The 14,659-nt window shown below is 38.3% G+C and overlaps 1 protein-coding gene across 1 annotated transcript in view; it reads right to left on the reverse strand.

Annotated features, from left to right (window-relative positions):
- Positions 1-275: 275 nt before the first annotated feature.
- The window catches only part of LOC122797056 (proteasome subunit alpha type-7-like), a 691,044-nt gene continuing 676,660 nt past the window's right edge, over positions 276-14,659 (reverse strand). The window contains exon 7 of the mRNA XM_044065832.1: positions 276-970. Coding sequence (XP_043921767.1) covers positions 875-970 — 96 coding nt within the window. The 3' untranslated portion in view covers positions 276-874. The remainder of the gene's footprint in view (positions 971-14,659) is intronic.

Genomic DNA, 14,659 nt, shown 5'->3' on the forward strand with positions numbered 1-14,659 from the left:
ACTATGGTATACTGGCTGAATGTCCAGTGCTGTAGGCAACAACTCCCTAAAGTGAAGAATACTGCAACATGAGAATAGGACATCAATGCTTCTTCCAAAACACAAAGTTGTCATAGCCAGAATATAAACCAAAGAAGGTCAGACCCTACTGGTACACAAGATTCTGTAAACTGTTTCAAGTTGTCTTGGTACATAGCTACAAGGAATAAACACAAAAATAAGAAACTAAATGGTCGGAAATGCTTTTGTAAATGTGTCAACACAACACTAACCAATAAACTTTATACACAAACTGAGACTTTATTACTGCTCTCCAGATACATTACTCAGATGCAAAGCAGGCAAGGGGTACTGACAATAATGTAAACAGAAGGACCCCCATATGTGACGGCACTAAAGCCACTAGCACACTCGTTAACACACTTTTTTGTTCTTCACATTATCCAAGAAAATGTAGACTCTTACAGAATTCACAGCATCTTAGTGTGATGTCACTGATGAAGACAAGTCTCAACAGATCATTCCTGAACCAAACCTCATTTTATTATAACACTTGAAAAAAAAATTATTAGTGTATCACAACACCTAATAAATTCAGTATTAAGCAGCAACACAGACTGGTCCAGATACATTTTAGCAGAAGCTACTCTCTGCACAACTGTTTCCTCGGGTCCACAAGAATAATCCAGTGCAAACATTTTATATGTACTTGTGTAAGGATGCAACCTATGGATGATTATTTATCTTATACAAAAGGAACTCTCGCATCCCTGCATGCTGCAGATGTTTACTGTTCTTGGTCTTCAGAGTTTAAAGGCATGCATCTGAAATACTATGATGGCAAACAGTAAATGTCTTCGGGAAAAGAAGATAATTAGGTTGCCTTTTTCTGTTTTTTTCTTTCAGTTTCTTCTTCTTTCTCCTTTTCAATTTCTGCAACAAGACTTTCTATTTCCTTAGAGTCCAGTATCTGAAAAAATAAAAACATCACATGCCAAAAAAGGAAATTACCTCCAGAGAAATAAAAGTGCAATGCTTACACATTTTAATAACTACAATGTATGCCTATCTGCTAAACTTTTCAACTAATAGAAGGATGATGAATCGGTGGTGAACACTGCGAAAGCGCTAAATTTTAATAAAACCTGTGGATTTTACAACTGCTGAGCCTTGCCTTTTGACCTGTTACTAGCTGTGGTTTTTCCTTGGAATTTTGTTTGGGTCTGCAGCTGGAATACACTCACTGCCTTTGGGTTTTCTTGCTAATAGAAGAATTTGCTAAAAGCTAAACTCCTCTACCTTAAATACAAACTGCCAAAAATGGCAAATTAAGCCAACAGTCAAGATACTTCACAAACAGGAAAACTTCCAAGACAGGATTTTGTTACTAATGTAGGCTGTATGATTGCGACAGGATCAGATAGTAATGCTTTTACAAACAGTCCAAATATTCACTCCAGAATACATTTTAATGGATCAGTAACCTTTACTAATGGAACACAGCAGGTACAGCTTTAAGAGACAATGGCATAAAGAAGACAGCTAAAGATGCCATTTGAAATAAGTTCATATTCCATCAGCATTTGAGTTAGACTCCAAAATGTTTTTCCTGTTACTGATCAGTAAAACTGAAACTGGTCTTTTGTCCACAGGCATGGAAATCATTGTCTGTGTTGACACTGCAGTTTCTAAGGTTAGGGTGCATGTTCATGAAAACTGTGCTTCAAACAGGGCAAGTTATTTTATTAACAGTATACTGCATACATATCTGGGGATGTTTGGTATCTTACAACTTAAGGCATAAAAAAAATCATCAAAACAAATACAGAACACATGTAATACAACTACACAACTAATGGAAGTGCATTTGTGTGAGTATGACTGCACATCTATACTACGTTCAACACAACAGTCACTACTACGGTATAATTTATCTATAAAGACACAAGCATGGATAAGACCCCCCCCCCCCAGTGTGGGAGGGGTCAAAGCAGGCCCAGCAAAGAAAGATGTGAAGTCAGTCAGGGTCCCTGACTGAAGGCCAGCTTTTGTGGTTGTAAAAATATGTAAACTTTCATCCATGTGGCTGCCACATAAAAATATTCTGAGCCTAAAAAGGCTGCTAAGTTTACAGCTGCTCTGGCAGAATGGTCTCAGAGTGACCCCTCTAGGTGTTTCCTATTGAATGCATAACAAAATTAATTTTGCTAACCATTTGGGTAGTGTCTGCTTAAGAACAAACCGGCCCTGTTCTACCTGGCATGAAGGAAACAGCCTCTGAGATTGCCTGAAATTTTTGGTTCATGCCAGGTAACATCTGAGCTGCAGATGAACATCCCTAAGGTGCAGTATCCTTTCAGGTTATTAAGAAACTTGTTTAATAAGTCTGTACCAGATTAGATGCCACCTTTGGTATGAAGGAAGGGATAGTTCTAAGGCTCATCCTGTGTCCACTTGAAATATGAAGTACGAGTCTGCACATCAGAGCTTCAGTTTCCATTTTAAATGCTTATTACCTATTCACTAATGCACAAATCAAAGTGGAGCACTACTACAACAGTAATACATGTGAAAAAACAGAAAAACTATAACATAATATTATCTGAAGCAGATGCACCCTGAGTAGTGTAACAGAAGCAGACATTCAATGAGAAAAATGCATATAAATGGAAAATAATTTTCAAAATAAAATTAAAACTGTTGTAATAGCTGTTGAAAGACTGATCAAGCAGCAGCAAGTTTAAAAACAAGCCTTAGTCATACAAAAAGAAAATGCAGAATTAAGTCAGATGAACTTTACCATAACAAACTACCCTGCAAACAAAGGTAACCCACAATAAGTAAAAAGCTTCACACAATGCAAGGACACCTCCACAGTACTGAAAATAATTAAACAATTACAATACCTATACTCGTAACAAAGTCCTCATTACAAATGATAAAATAATTAGCAAATATGTCAATGTTCCTGAAGCTCCAAGATGAAATCCACAAAGATCAATGCCTGTAAAACATGGGCTACAGAAAATAACTCACAATGCAGAAGCCTAGTCTATTAAAGAAACAACTGTAATAAAGAACTTGGGGGCATAAAAGTTGTAAAGAGAGCCTCTGGTGTTGCCTTTAATCATCTAAAGGGTTCTGGCTGCCAGACTGTCACAAAATGCCTTCAGGCTAGGGCAAGGATCATTGTTTCCTATAGAATTAAATCTTGGATAGAGTCCAAGCAGACTGCACTTTAAGGCGGCACATATAGTCCCCCTATTCAAATTCCAAGGTGTCTTTGCTCAGTGTGTATGTGCTCTTTGGAACTACAAATGACATTCCAATGGTTCTTCAATCTTCTTGGACAAGGACTTGAATTAATCCTCAAAGGAGGTAATCGGGGGGGGGGGGGTCAGTTTTGCTTAACAAGTGCTTGCACTGGCTTTTCATCTACCCACTGACTTTGCTCTTGTGCACCCTTGCCAAGTGAGGATGCAGACTGATGAGTACCAGAGCTTTCAGAGCAGTTCAAGATGACAACGCCTCTTGCTGGCAGAGGTTCCAGAAAACCTCCCCAGTTGCAAAGTTTCCCCTGAGGGAGGAAGAGTTTCATATTTTAACAAGGGCTCCCAGGACTTATTTCAGTATATTTAGGAAGAATTACTTCGTGGCAATGGATGGCGTTTTCCATGACTGTCTTCACCTTCTCCAAGGAGGCTATCTGGATGAAGTAGCTGTCTGCATAATGGCAGATTAGAAGTCTTGAGGTGGCTACATAATTGTACTAAGCATCTGGTAAATACCCAGAGTGCCACAAACAGACCAAAGGGCAAGCAAAAGAAGCACTGTTGCCTCATTCTGAACCTCAAAACTGTCTGCAGTACTCGTGCATGGGAACATGATACAAGGTCTAGGGTCCCCAAGACAGATTGTAGATACAGCAGTAGTACCAGCACCAAGGGAGTTATAGCCTGAATTTGGAAACATGAGAATTTTTTCAACCTGCAGAGATCCAGGATAGCCCAAAAATCATCCTTCTCTGGAACCAGAAAAACTTTCAATAAAATCCCTCTCTTTGTTCCAAGGAAGGGCTGACAGAGACTAAAACTAAATGCCAAGAAATGCATAACAATAGTATCTTTCAGGAAGTCATCCACCCCTAGTAATGATAATACTGACAACACACCCCTAAGAGTTGACCCAGTAATCAGAGGCTTTGGGGCACACAGACAGTAATCTAGCCTTTGAGCATCATGTGCCTAAAGTACTGACAAAATCATTCTGTGTTGTGCAACTTATAAACAAAAGTGATGGCATCTAGGCCCTAGGAAGTCATTGCTCCACTGTATTAGGCATTCATCAGACCTGTCATTTGGTATATACCTAGCCACGCATATCCAACAATTGGAACATCCACAGAGGTTCCTCACTAAAACAGCACCGGGAGTAAGTAACATGTCCTGTGCAGATCAGGTCAAGGCCCTATTCCTGTATTCTGCCTCCTACAGGCAGTTGAGCGGAGATCTATGCCTGGCATACAAGGCATTGTTAGACCCTCCTCTGATGGATGTCCTGCATATCCGCAAAACAAACAGCACTAGAATTTCCTGTTCTAAAGACTTAAACCTTGCCAGCGATACAAATAGGACTTGCTGGTGAGACAGGTATGTATCTCAGAGACTACCCCTTCTCTGGAACAGACTCCCTTATCCATGTAAAGCAGAGTTCCTCCCTAACCTAATGCAACTGTAACTTGGACAACTAGATGGGGAATAGGAAATTCATCCATTGTTTGGCACCTATATCTGTAATAGACGCACACAGCCTGTAAAGAATTTATCTTCAAGGCCCCTGCTTGTAAATGTTTCACCACCCAAGCCTCTGCCTACACTTATCAAGGGTACCAGAACTTGTCTGAGATTTGGGATGCACAATTAGGCTTAAAAAGGCCCTTGTGGTCATTAGGCTAATAAAAAACTATGAAATAAGAGGAGCCATCTCAATGGCTCCTACCATGAACATGCAGAGCAGAAAACAGTTGTGACATTTCATACAGAGACGTTTAGAGGTACTTACTAGGCTACTAATCTGTGGGGATCTTACAAAGCTTAGACATACATGGCTGTGGTAGTTTTTAGCTCTAAAAATTTGCATATGTAGAACACAGAGATGGGCCACACAAGAACATGTTGGGACATTTACATGTTTCTCCTATCCATGAGGGCCAGAGGTGCTAAACAGAGGATGAATTTGTGGTTACCCATCGTCTAAATTACATCTGACTACTTAAGAGAAGTGCTTTGCCTCAAGTGGACTGGCAGACGTTTTTATTTATATATATATATATATATATATATATATATATATATATATACATATATATATATATATATATATATATACACACACACACATATATACATACACACACACACATATATATATATATATATATATATATATATATATATATACACACACACACACACACACATATATACAATGGGATCAAAATGCCAGGTTTTTGTGATATAAAAAAATGAGACCACAATAAATCATTTCAAAACTTTTTCCACCTTTAATGTGACCTATAACCTGTACAATTCAATTGAAAAACAAACAAATGTGTTAGGGGAAAAATAAAAAACATACAATACGCTGGTTGCATAAGTGTGCACACCCTTAAACTAATACTTTGTTGTGTGTGCACACCCTTAAAACTAATACTTTGTTGAAGCACCTTTTGATTTAATTACATTTCGTCTTCTTCAGTAGGAGTCTATCAGCTTGACACATCTTGACTTGGCAATATTTGCCCACTCTTCCTTGCAAAAGTGCTCCAAATTTGTCAGATTGCAAAGGTATCTCATGTACAGCCCTCTTCAGGTCACCCCACAGATTTTCTATTGGATTTAAGTCTGGGCTCTGACTAGGCCATTACAAAACTTTAATTTTCTTCTTCTGGTGAAGCCATTCTTTTGTTGATTTGGATGTATGCTTGGGATCATTGTCTTGTTGAAAGGTGAAATTCCTATTCATCTTCAGCTTTCTAGCAGATGCCCAAAGGTTTTGGGCCAAAAGTAACTGGTATATGGAACTGTTCAGAATTCCCTCCACCTTGACTAAAGCCCCAGTTCCAGCTGAAAAAAAGCAACCCCAAAACATGATACTGCCAACCACCATGCTTCACCGTGGGGATGGTGTTCTTTTGGTAATGCAAAATGTTGTTTTTGCGCCAAACATTACCTTTTGGAATTGTGGCCAAAATGTTCAACCTTGGTCTCATCAGACCATAACATATTTTCCCACATGCTTTTGGGAGACTTGATGAACTGTTTTGCAAATTTTAGCCGGGCCTGGATGTTTTTCTGTGCAAGAAAAGGCTTCCGTCTTGCGACCCTGCCCCACAGTCCAGACATATGGAGAATACGGGAGATTGTTGTCACTTGTAGTACACAACCAGTACTTGCCAGAAATTCCTGCAGCTACTGCAGTGCTGCTGTAAGTGTCTTAGCAGCCTCCCTGACCAGTTTTCATTTTGTCTTTTCATCAATTTTGGAGGGATGTCTAGTTCTTTGCAACATCACTGTTGTCCCTCACTTTCTCCACTTTTTGATGACTGCCTTCACTGTGTTCCTTGGAAATTTTTTTGTTCCCCTCTTGACTGATACCTTTCGACAATGAGATCCCTTTGATGCTTTGTAACCTCTCTGAGAACCATGGCTTTTGCTGTAGCAAGCAACTGAGTAAATGTCAGGAAAATCTTACTAGGACAGCTGAACTTTATTTGAGGCTATCAGTCTCTCTTTAATTGATGGCAGGTGTGTACTCAAGAAGACTGAATGTTGTAGTTATCAAAAGGTGCTTCAACAAAGTATTAGTTTAAGGGTGTTTACACACAACAAAGCCTTAGTTTAAGGGTGTGCACACTTATGCAATCAGCGTATTATACATTTTTTTATTTTTTATATTTTTTCCCCTAACAGATTTGTATGTTTTTCAATTGAATTGTACAGGTTATATGTCACATTAAAGGTGGGAAAAGTTTTGAAATGATTTATTGTGGCCTCATTTTTTATATCACAAAAACCTGGCATTTTAAGAGGGGTGTGTACACCTTCACAGTCTTTTGAAATATGAAAATAGCACTATGTATAAACATAAAAAAAAATCCTTTCAAACAAAACACTGAAAAGAATTGATGCAAAAATCCTATATCCTTTTTTGCAAAGGTCTTTCCATTTTCCCAATACAGAAAGAGTGGTATTGGGTACAACTAGCAATATAAACTAGTCCACTAGCTGCACAATCCCCCATCTCTGTTAATTTAAATGGGGTAGTATGATTTTTGTTTTTTAACGATAATTCACCCTCATGAATGATTTTGCATTGTTTATAAAATTAAACTTGTCAAAATGTACTTGCTGAAACTGCAGGTAAAAATCACAATTTTTTTGAGGACCTCAAGACCCCTGAACTCCCCTCCATGTGGGACACTTCACCTTCATACCTCCCTTTGCTTAAACACACAAACTACAGTTGCACAGTATCAGGGAAAAGAGAAATCACCCAAATATGAGTGAAATACAGCGCACATAACTGCAACCTCACACTAAAGATAACTAATAAAAACATGCTGGAAGCTACATTTCTGGGACTCATCCAGGATTCTGTCAGCTGATTAATATTGATTTGTAGATATTCCACACCTAGAAGTCATCATTCTATTTGGACAGCTTGACTGAATTACCTGGCAGCAGCAACTCCCAACAAACTAGCTCAAAATACAAGTCAGGAATTCACTGCTTGCACTGACATAAAACAGTTCTGCCTTATTTCCTTTTTAAAATAGACTTCAATCATCTGGCACAACCAGTATTGTTCAGGATGGCACCCCCATCCAAGTGTAACAAATCCTAAAATGCTCAATGAGCCTATATCACTGGCTTAGCTGTAGAGCTCAGCTGTATAGGCAAGCAAGATCTTTCTTGAACTGAAGGTTGACATCAAGAGTAGACACTCCTCTTTACGACTCTGAAAAGTACTTTTGCAACTTATTTCCCATTCTGAGCCATCAAAGGGCTTATACTGCATTCACTGACAAAATAAGACAATTAACCTATCTGCTCTGCCATTCAAGTGTATTTAGCATTCTACGCCCCCCCCCATCTCTCACTTCATATTACCCCTGCCCATCTCTCACTTCATATTGCCCTTCTTACTTCTCTCATTTCCTTCTGAGTGGTTCTGTGGATTCTCCTTCCACCATTCTTTCTGGCAGTCTATTCAGTGGCCCCAACACTGAGAAAGGGTGACATCCTGCAGATCTACAAGACAGGTGCCTACAATTTGCGGACTCTGTCCCCTTCCCTTTCTTGTAGAATGTGCCCATTTACATTTCCCTGACTTGGTCATATGCACCCATATAATGTTCCTCTGCTTTCTAATGACACTAGCTCCACCTTCTCCAATCTGGTCACACCCTTTACTCCTCTACTCCACAGATTTGATGTGAATTTCCTCTGCACTCCTCCTAGCAGCCTTATTCCCCCTTCTTTATATAGTCTCCAGTAATGCACTGCAGTACTCGTGTTGTGGAATCACTAGTGCTCCACAGAGCAGTAGAATTACCTCTGTCCCTCTGGAGTCTATCCCCAAGAACTTTTTATAGAGGTCAATGTCTGGATTAATGTTCTTTAATTAAAGCTATAGAAAACAGTTTTTAAGTAAAAAAAAAAAAAAAAAGACTTTAAATAAAGTGATGACCCCCCCCCCCCAACACATGGTAGGTAGCACCCTCTTGGATTTGACCTTGCTCTTGCTTTAGACTGAAGACAAGCATCGTGCATCAGACTAATAAAGTATGAGCTATTGGGACAGTGTGTTCTGTGACCTTATCTGTGGATATGTCAGATACAATATAATTAAATTTTAAAAGGTTATTTGCAAGCAGTTCAGTTAAAATAAAAAAACAAAGAAAGAAATTAAGTTGGGAACTGTGGAAGCAAAATATTTACACAAGCAACTGCCTCCCAAGCAGCTTTAGTACATTAATGCAGTAAATACAACAGCTCACAATTTAGTCTGTTTAAGGTTTAAACCAGTGTATTTTTTTCTTAAACCTAAAAGTTAATGTTTGCTGAAAGCATGCAAGTTGTTGTTACATTTTCCAGGAAACAATAAAAAAAGGTAGCACTGAGTGCTGAGTAAATGGAATATAGACTCTAACGTGTTTATTAGCAGGGTTAATCTTAAAGCTAGAATAGGTAATAGTGCGGGCAGAAGTAGATTTGGAGCAACTGCTCCTATTTAGCGGGAGTCAATTACCTTTTTGGAAAGTGTGTAAATTTGTGCATCTGCTGCGAGTTAAAAGGGGATGGGGGTTCTGAGAATGCAGTTATTTTATTTATTTATTTTTTACTGTTCATATTGAAACAAGAATTGTAGGAAAATGTGACATGGATTCAGAGATCATAATCAAATACATACAAAATCAGTCTGTCAAGCATTAGTATGCACATGTTAGCAGCAAGATGGAAACATACTCAAATGAACTGCCATGTACAATACATGGGAGTAATGACTTTTTATCAGAAGGGCTCCAAATGGTCTTGTAGGCACAGACAAAAGGCAGAGGAGCGAATTATATTGAGAGGTACAGCTGCAACTATCAGTGTTGCAGGTGACCCATTTAGATAGAAATAGCATGTAAATTTGACAAAAAGGATTTCAGAAGAGACCTTCAGAAAAGTATCAGGAACAAAGCAAAAAAAAAGTGTAACACCTTCAAGATAGTCTCCCCAGCAATGTAGAGGAGGAAAAAAGGGACAGCAATTGCAGGTTAGTGGTTGCAAAGAGTTACTGACAGGGAAAGAGGATTACACTGACATGTACTTATAGTCTACCTAAAACTACTGTTGTGAAACCTAGGACAACTCTGGCAGAAATGGTAGGTTTTCAAAAGAGAATATTACTAATGGCTGGGGACTGGCACCTGGTTTGCAGTAGTGAGAATGTGCCGGGGGCACAGAAGGAAAGTATAAAACAAGAGTACATTTCTGAAGCAATATGCAACAATTTGGTATGGAAGATACAAATTTATTACCAAGAATTCAGACAGAATGTATATATTATTCTCCAAAAATGCAGTAAGTGAGCTAAATTGGATAGAAATTATTTCACAGCAGCATGTGTATTTAACCAAAAGCTCTGAGACCTATCCAATAACTAAATCAGGTCATGCACCAAAAAAAAAAACTAAGATAAAGATGCAAGGTAATGATGTAAAATGAGACATTGGTGCTTTCATACTCATTTGCTAAAGAGGAATTCAAGGAATGTGTAATGGATACAACTTGAGAATTATTAGCAAAGACAAAAACTACATTATAAGGGATGTCTAGCAAGTAGTATAAAATGAAAATGGACTTAAAAAGCATGTCAGAAATAACAGATATGGGAAAGTAATAGGAATTATTTAGAAGGGCTGACAAAGGTTAACGTGCTGCAAAAGGGGAATCTCATAGAAGGGAAGGAGCAGCTATGGAGTACAAAAGGAATAAAAAAGAATATTTGGGCAATATGTTTGAGTTTTGGAAAGGTTGCTGCTATACAACTATTTTTAATAACTTTTGAAAATGAAAACTTTCAGCACAACAAAGGAGGCAACAGAAAGTTGTAAGAAATGTAGCCAAACTTAGGTAAACTACGACAACAAAAATAACTGGAGATTTTAGAGAGATTAAAGATGCTGCAGAATTTTTGTGAACATTGCATAAAGCAGAGAAATGGGAAACCAAAAAAAGGCACAAATGGAAATATTTATGAAAGACTTGGTTATGACAAGGCTGGAGGTAGAGGAGGTTCAACAATTGACACCCAAGATATGAAGATATTAAATAAAAAACATGATGCATAATCAACAAGGTTGTCTCAAAGAACAGACAGTATTCCTGTGGAAATTAGGAAAGAAGAGGATGACGAAGATCTAGAAAGCTACATTTAATGACATTTTAAAAAGGAGGAACAAAGCTTTGGTGGCAGTATTGCAGATTCCAGACACACCCTTCAGATGCAGATTCATTTAAACCTACCCCGGGATTCAATAAGTGCAGACCTTTCTGAGTGAACAGACAACACAGACATAACTCGCACCTTCTTTCTCCCAATTTTAGTTTTCCAACTGATATTCTTTGCAGCTTTTAATACTGACAGGGATTCATAAAGGTTACCACAAACTGTAGATTACATGTACACTTATGTATTTCTAATTGCTCAGATTACACTAACGTGTACACTTACTGTTGGCTTTATTGAATCTGCCTTTCAATTTTATTTTTAACCACAACTGTAAAGTGTTTTATGTATATATTACCTAAAAGACTGGCAAAGACATTACCACAAATCGACGGATATGGATCAATGTGGTTTTGTGAAGAACAGCAAACATTCGATGACGTTAACAATGACAATCAAGAGGGAATCAGAATGTTAGAAAACACCGTTACTTCTGGAGAGTCTTGATGCAGACAAAACATTTAATAGGGTAGCTGGGATTTTATGAGTAGGGCAAAGGCAGCATTTGCATTACCTGATAGATGAATATGGTTAAATTAAGAAGATATATGAAGGGTGGGAGGCAAGAATTAAAAGCAGAAAGGCTCTTCTCTGACACTTTTTCAAAGGAGCCAGGGAGATGTGTCTTTTCCTCCCTGTTGCTTTTCTACTTACAGTCATTAGCAAAAAAAAAAAAAGAGATTCAGAAATTCAAGGATACAGCTGATCTAGTCAAGAAAAGTTAGCCTTACTATGAGAGTACATTTATTTGTACTTGTTAAACACAGAAAAAGGGCATTTTATTGTTGTGGAGCTTTAAAGGCAAAACAAAAGCTATAGTGGTAATCTATGCACCCACACATGAATTGGTTTGGCAATACCTATGATTCTGGAGACATAAGATGAAGAACTTAAGTGTACGGATTACAAAAAGGTTGTTATGGCAGCTAAGGATACATGGGAACAGACTAAAAAGAGTGTTTTGGGCCTTTCTAGTCATATACACACAAAGTGATTCTATATCAAATGAAAGGAGAAGGTGAGGATGATAATTAATAAAGATTTGTGGGGATAAGTCAAGAGTTCAGTGGTATAAGTTGATTCTTCCCATAGAACAAGGTGATTTAGTTACCCGTCTTCAAGGAGTACTATAAAGCTATGCTCATATAACTCGAGCAGAAAGCTATAAAAAATGGAAAAGGATGATGATGAAATGGGGGGGGGGGGGATAAAGAGAGAGACTTAAGATTTTGAAGTCAAGCCCTGAAGAACAGTATCAGGCATACAGAATATTACATTCATGGAGCAGAAGAAAGATTTATGTTGACTAAGCCAGAGCAGGAATGGAGAGAAGTGATTTTATCTATAGGAATGCCTGCAGGTAGGGGTACAGAATATAGACAAGAGGGGGTCTAAAAATTACTAGAGAAAATTAGGAAAAGAACCAAGGTAATGGAGAACAAACAATATGTGAGTGAAAGGTAAAACAGCAGGATGAGGCTAAGCAGGAGTTTAGACTATTGTTCTAGACTGCCTTCATTATGAAGGCCTGTTAAGAGTATAGGCAAAGAGAAATGGGATAGTGAAGAAAGGTATGGGGTGAGCCAAGTAAAAGATCAGTTTTAGTAGAGTTTCTGGTCGAGTCTAGAAAGAAGAAGTTGATAAATGAAGGACAACTAGTGGTGTGCATAAAACATGGCATGATAACTATAAGAATATCAATGAAAGTTAGAAAAGTCTGGGAAAAGAGAACAGACAGGAAAATTACAAAGGAACAATGGGAAGAAATCTCTAGGGCTCCCAATTATGCAACAAAGTCCAGAAGGTTTAGGATTTTTGTATACAATTTTTTGAGTAGGTATTTTTAACCCATGCAAACTTCAGATGATTTTAACATAGGTAGACTGCAACTATTGGGGATATGAGGAATGGAGAGGAAACTGGGAGCATGTTTTTGGGAATGTAATGAGTTCATACATTTTAGATATTCCCTACACAGTATCCTTGACAGAAATGCTGGTGGAACAAATAGGAATAGCTAAGAAAAGGAAGGATTATTTTGATCTGTGTTATAAGATCAGAATTGCCTAGCGAGATTAAGGCCTTACTAAACTTAATGCTATTAGCAGCCAAAAAAAGAACTTAGTAAAAAATCTAAATAAAATAACACTAATGCAAGTACTGAATGCATTAAAGAAGATGGGGAAAATGGGGGTGGGATCATTAGAAAAGGACAGAGGCACATTTCATAAAAATAAACAGAATTTGTGGAGAAGTACAGGTGTGTAACAATTTACTATATCAGTAAATGTCCTACTGATCATTGCTGCAGTATTCATAACAAATGGGTTATTACCATTGTTGTCTGGTTGGAGTACCAAAGCTTGGCCTTCCTAGGACTGGATGTCTAACATACAACCTCAGTTTACAAGAGTAAGGATATACAAGCGGGTGTACAAGCTAATTTCTCAAACTATCTCCAAGCTAGCAGCCTGAAGACCCTCAAGACATGAGAATGGTCAGCTAGGACAGGCATAGTATGAAGTGGTAAGAAAGCCTCCTCAGTTCTGGAGAACTTACCAGGGTATAGAAACTGAGGGATAAAAATGGATAAAGGAGATGATAAAAGGAAAGAAAGGTGGGAAGGAATACTCTAACAGTGATCAGTAGGACATCTGCTGTAAAAAGTTCTTACATAACTGTATTAAGTCCTGACTGAAATCACTATTGCAGTATTCCTAATAAATGGATGATTCCCAGAGCTTAAGGTAAAGTAAGTGAGGTTGGTTAGACAGTAGCAGAACTGTCCAAGAAGCCAGACAGGATAAGCCAAGTGAAAGCAGCTCTGGACCTTGAAAATGCATCTATCCTGTAGTGTTTAGTGAAAACATGTACATAAGACCAGGTGGCAGCCTCCAGAATGGACCTGGCATCCACTCCTTTGTAGAAAGATACAGAGGCTGCTACTGCTCTGGTAGAGTGACCTTAAAGAAATGAAGGCGGGGACTTGCCATGTAGAATTATTTGATCACCTGGGTTTGGCAATTAGTAGCCCTTAATGCCAAGGTGGAGGAGTTATAAACCTTTGTATTTTGCCTATCCATAGCCCTGCTATCCTTGTCTAAAGGGGAGGACAATGGCATGGGAAGGAGTTTAGATGGCTTATCAGACAAGAGGAAAACTACAGAAGAGTCTGCCACAAGATTTTTAAACAGAAACTTGTAATCATCAGGGATTTTTAAAATCTGTCTGGTCTTTTGGGAGCTGGGGGAGTCAGAAGCAACAGAAGTGGAATGAAAAGCATCCAAAAAGGCCTCAAGAAGGGGGGAAGAGTGGAACACGCTGGGGTGCCCATTTCTAAAAGATTCAAGTATCTTTTCTGTTCCTGTAAAATTTGCCTAGACTCCTACTCAAAATGCTTCATCATTATTAAAGATTCTCTCCAAAAGAAGCTTCTTCTACTTTAGAATCAGGTGAAATGGAGTCCTCATCATTTGAACAGACTTGGCCAGGAGAGTGCACTCAATAGGAGTAAGCCAGAGAAGTAGAGATCACAGAAAGGGGAAAAATGTTTGTTGGGACCAAAATGGGGCAATGAGGATTACTTTGGTTTTGCACT

The sequence above is a fragment of the Protopterus annectens genome, chromosome 3.part0, assembly GCF_019279795.1.
Source record: "Protopterus annectens isolate FY-2018-M chromosome 3.part0, PAN1.0, whole genome shotgun sequence".
Classification (NCBI taxonomy): Eukaryota; Metazoa; Chordata; order Ceratodontiformes; family Protopteridae; genus Protopterus; species Protopterus annectens.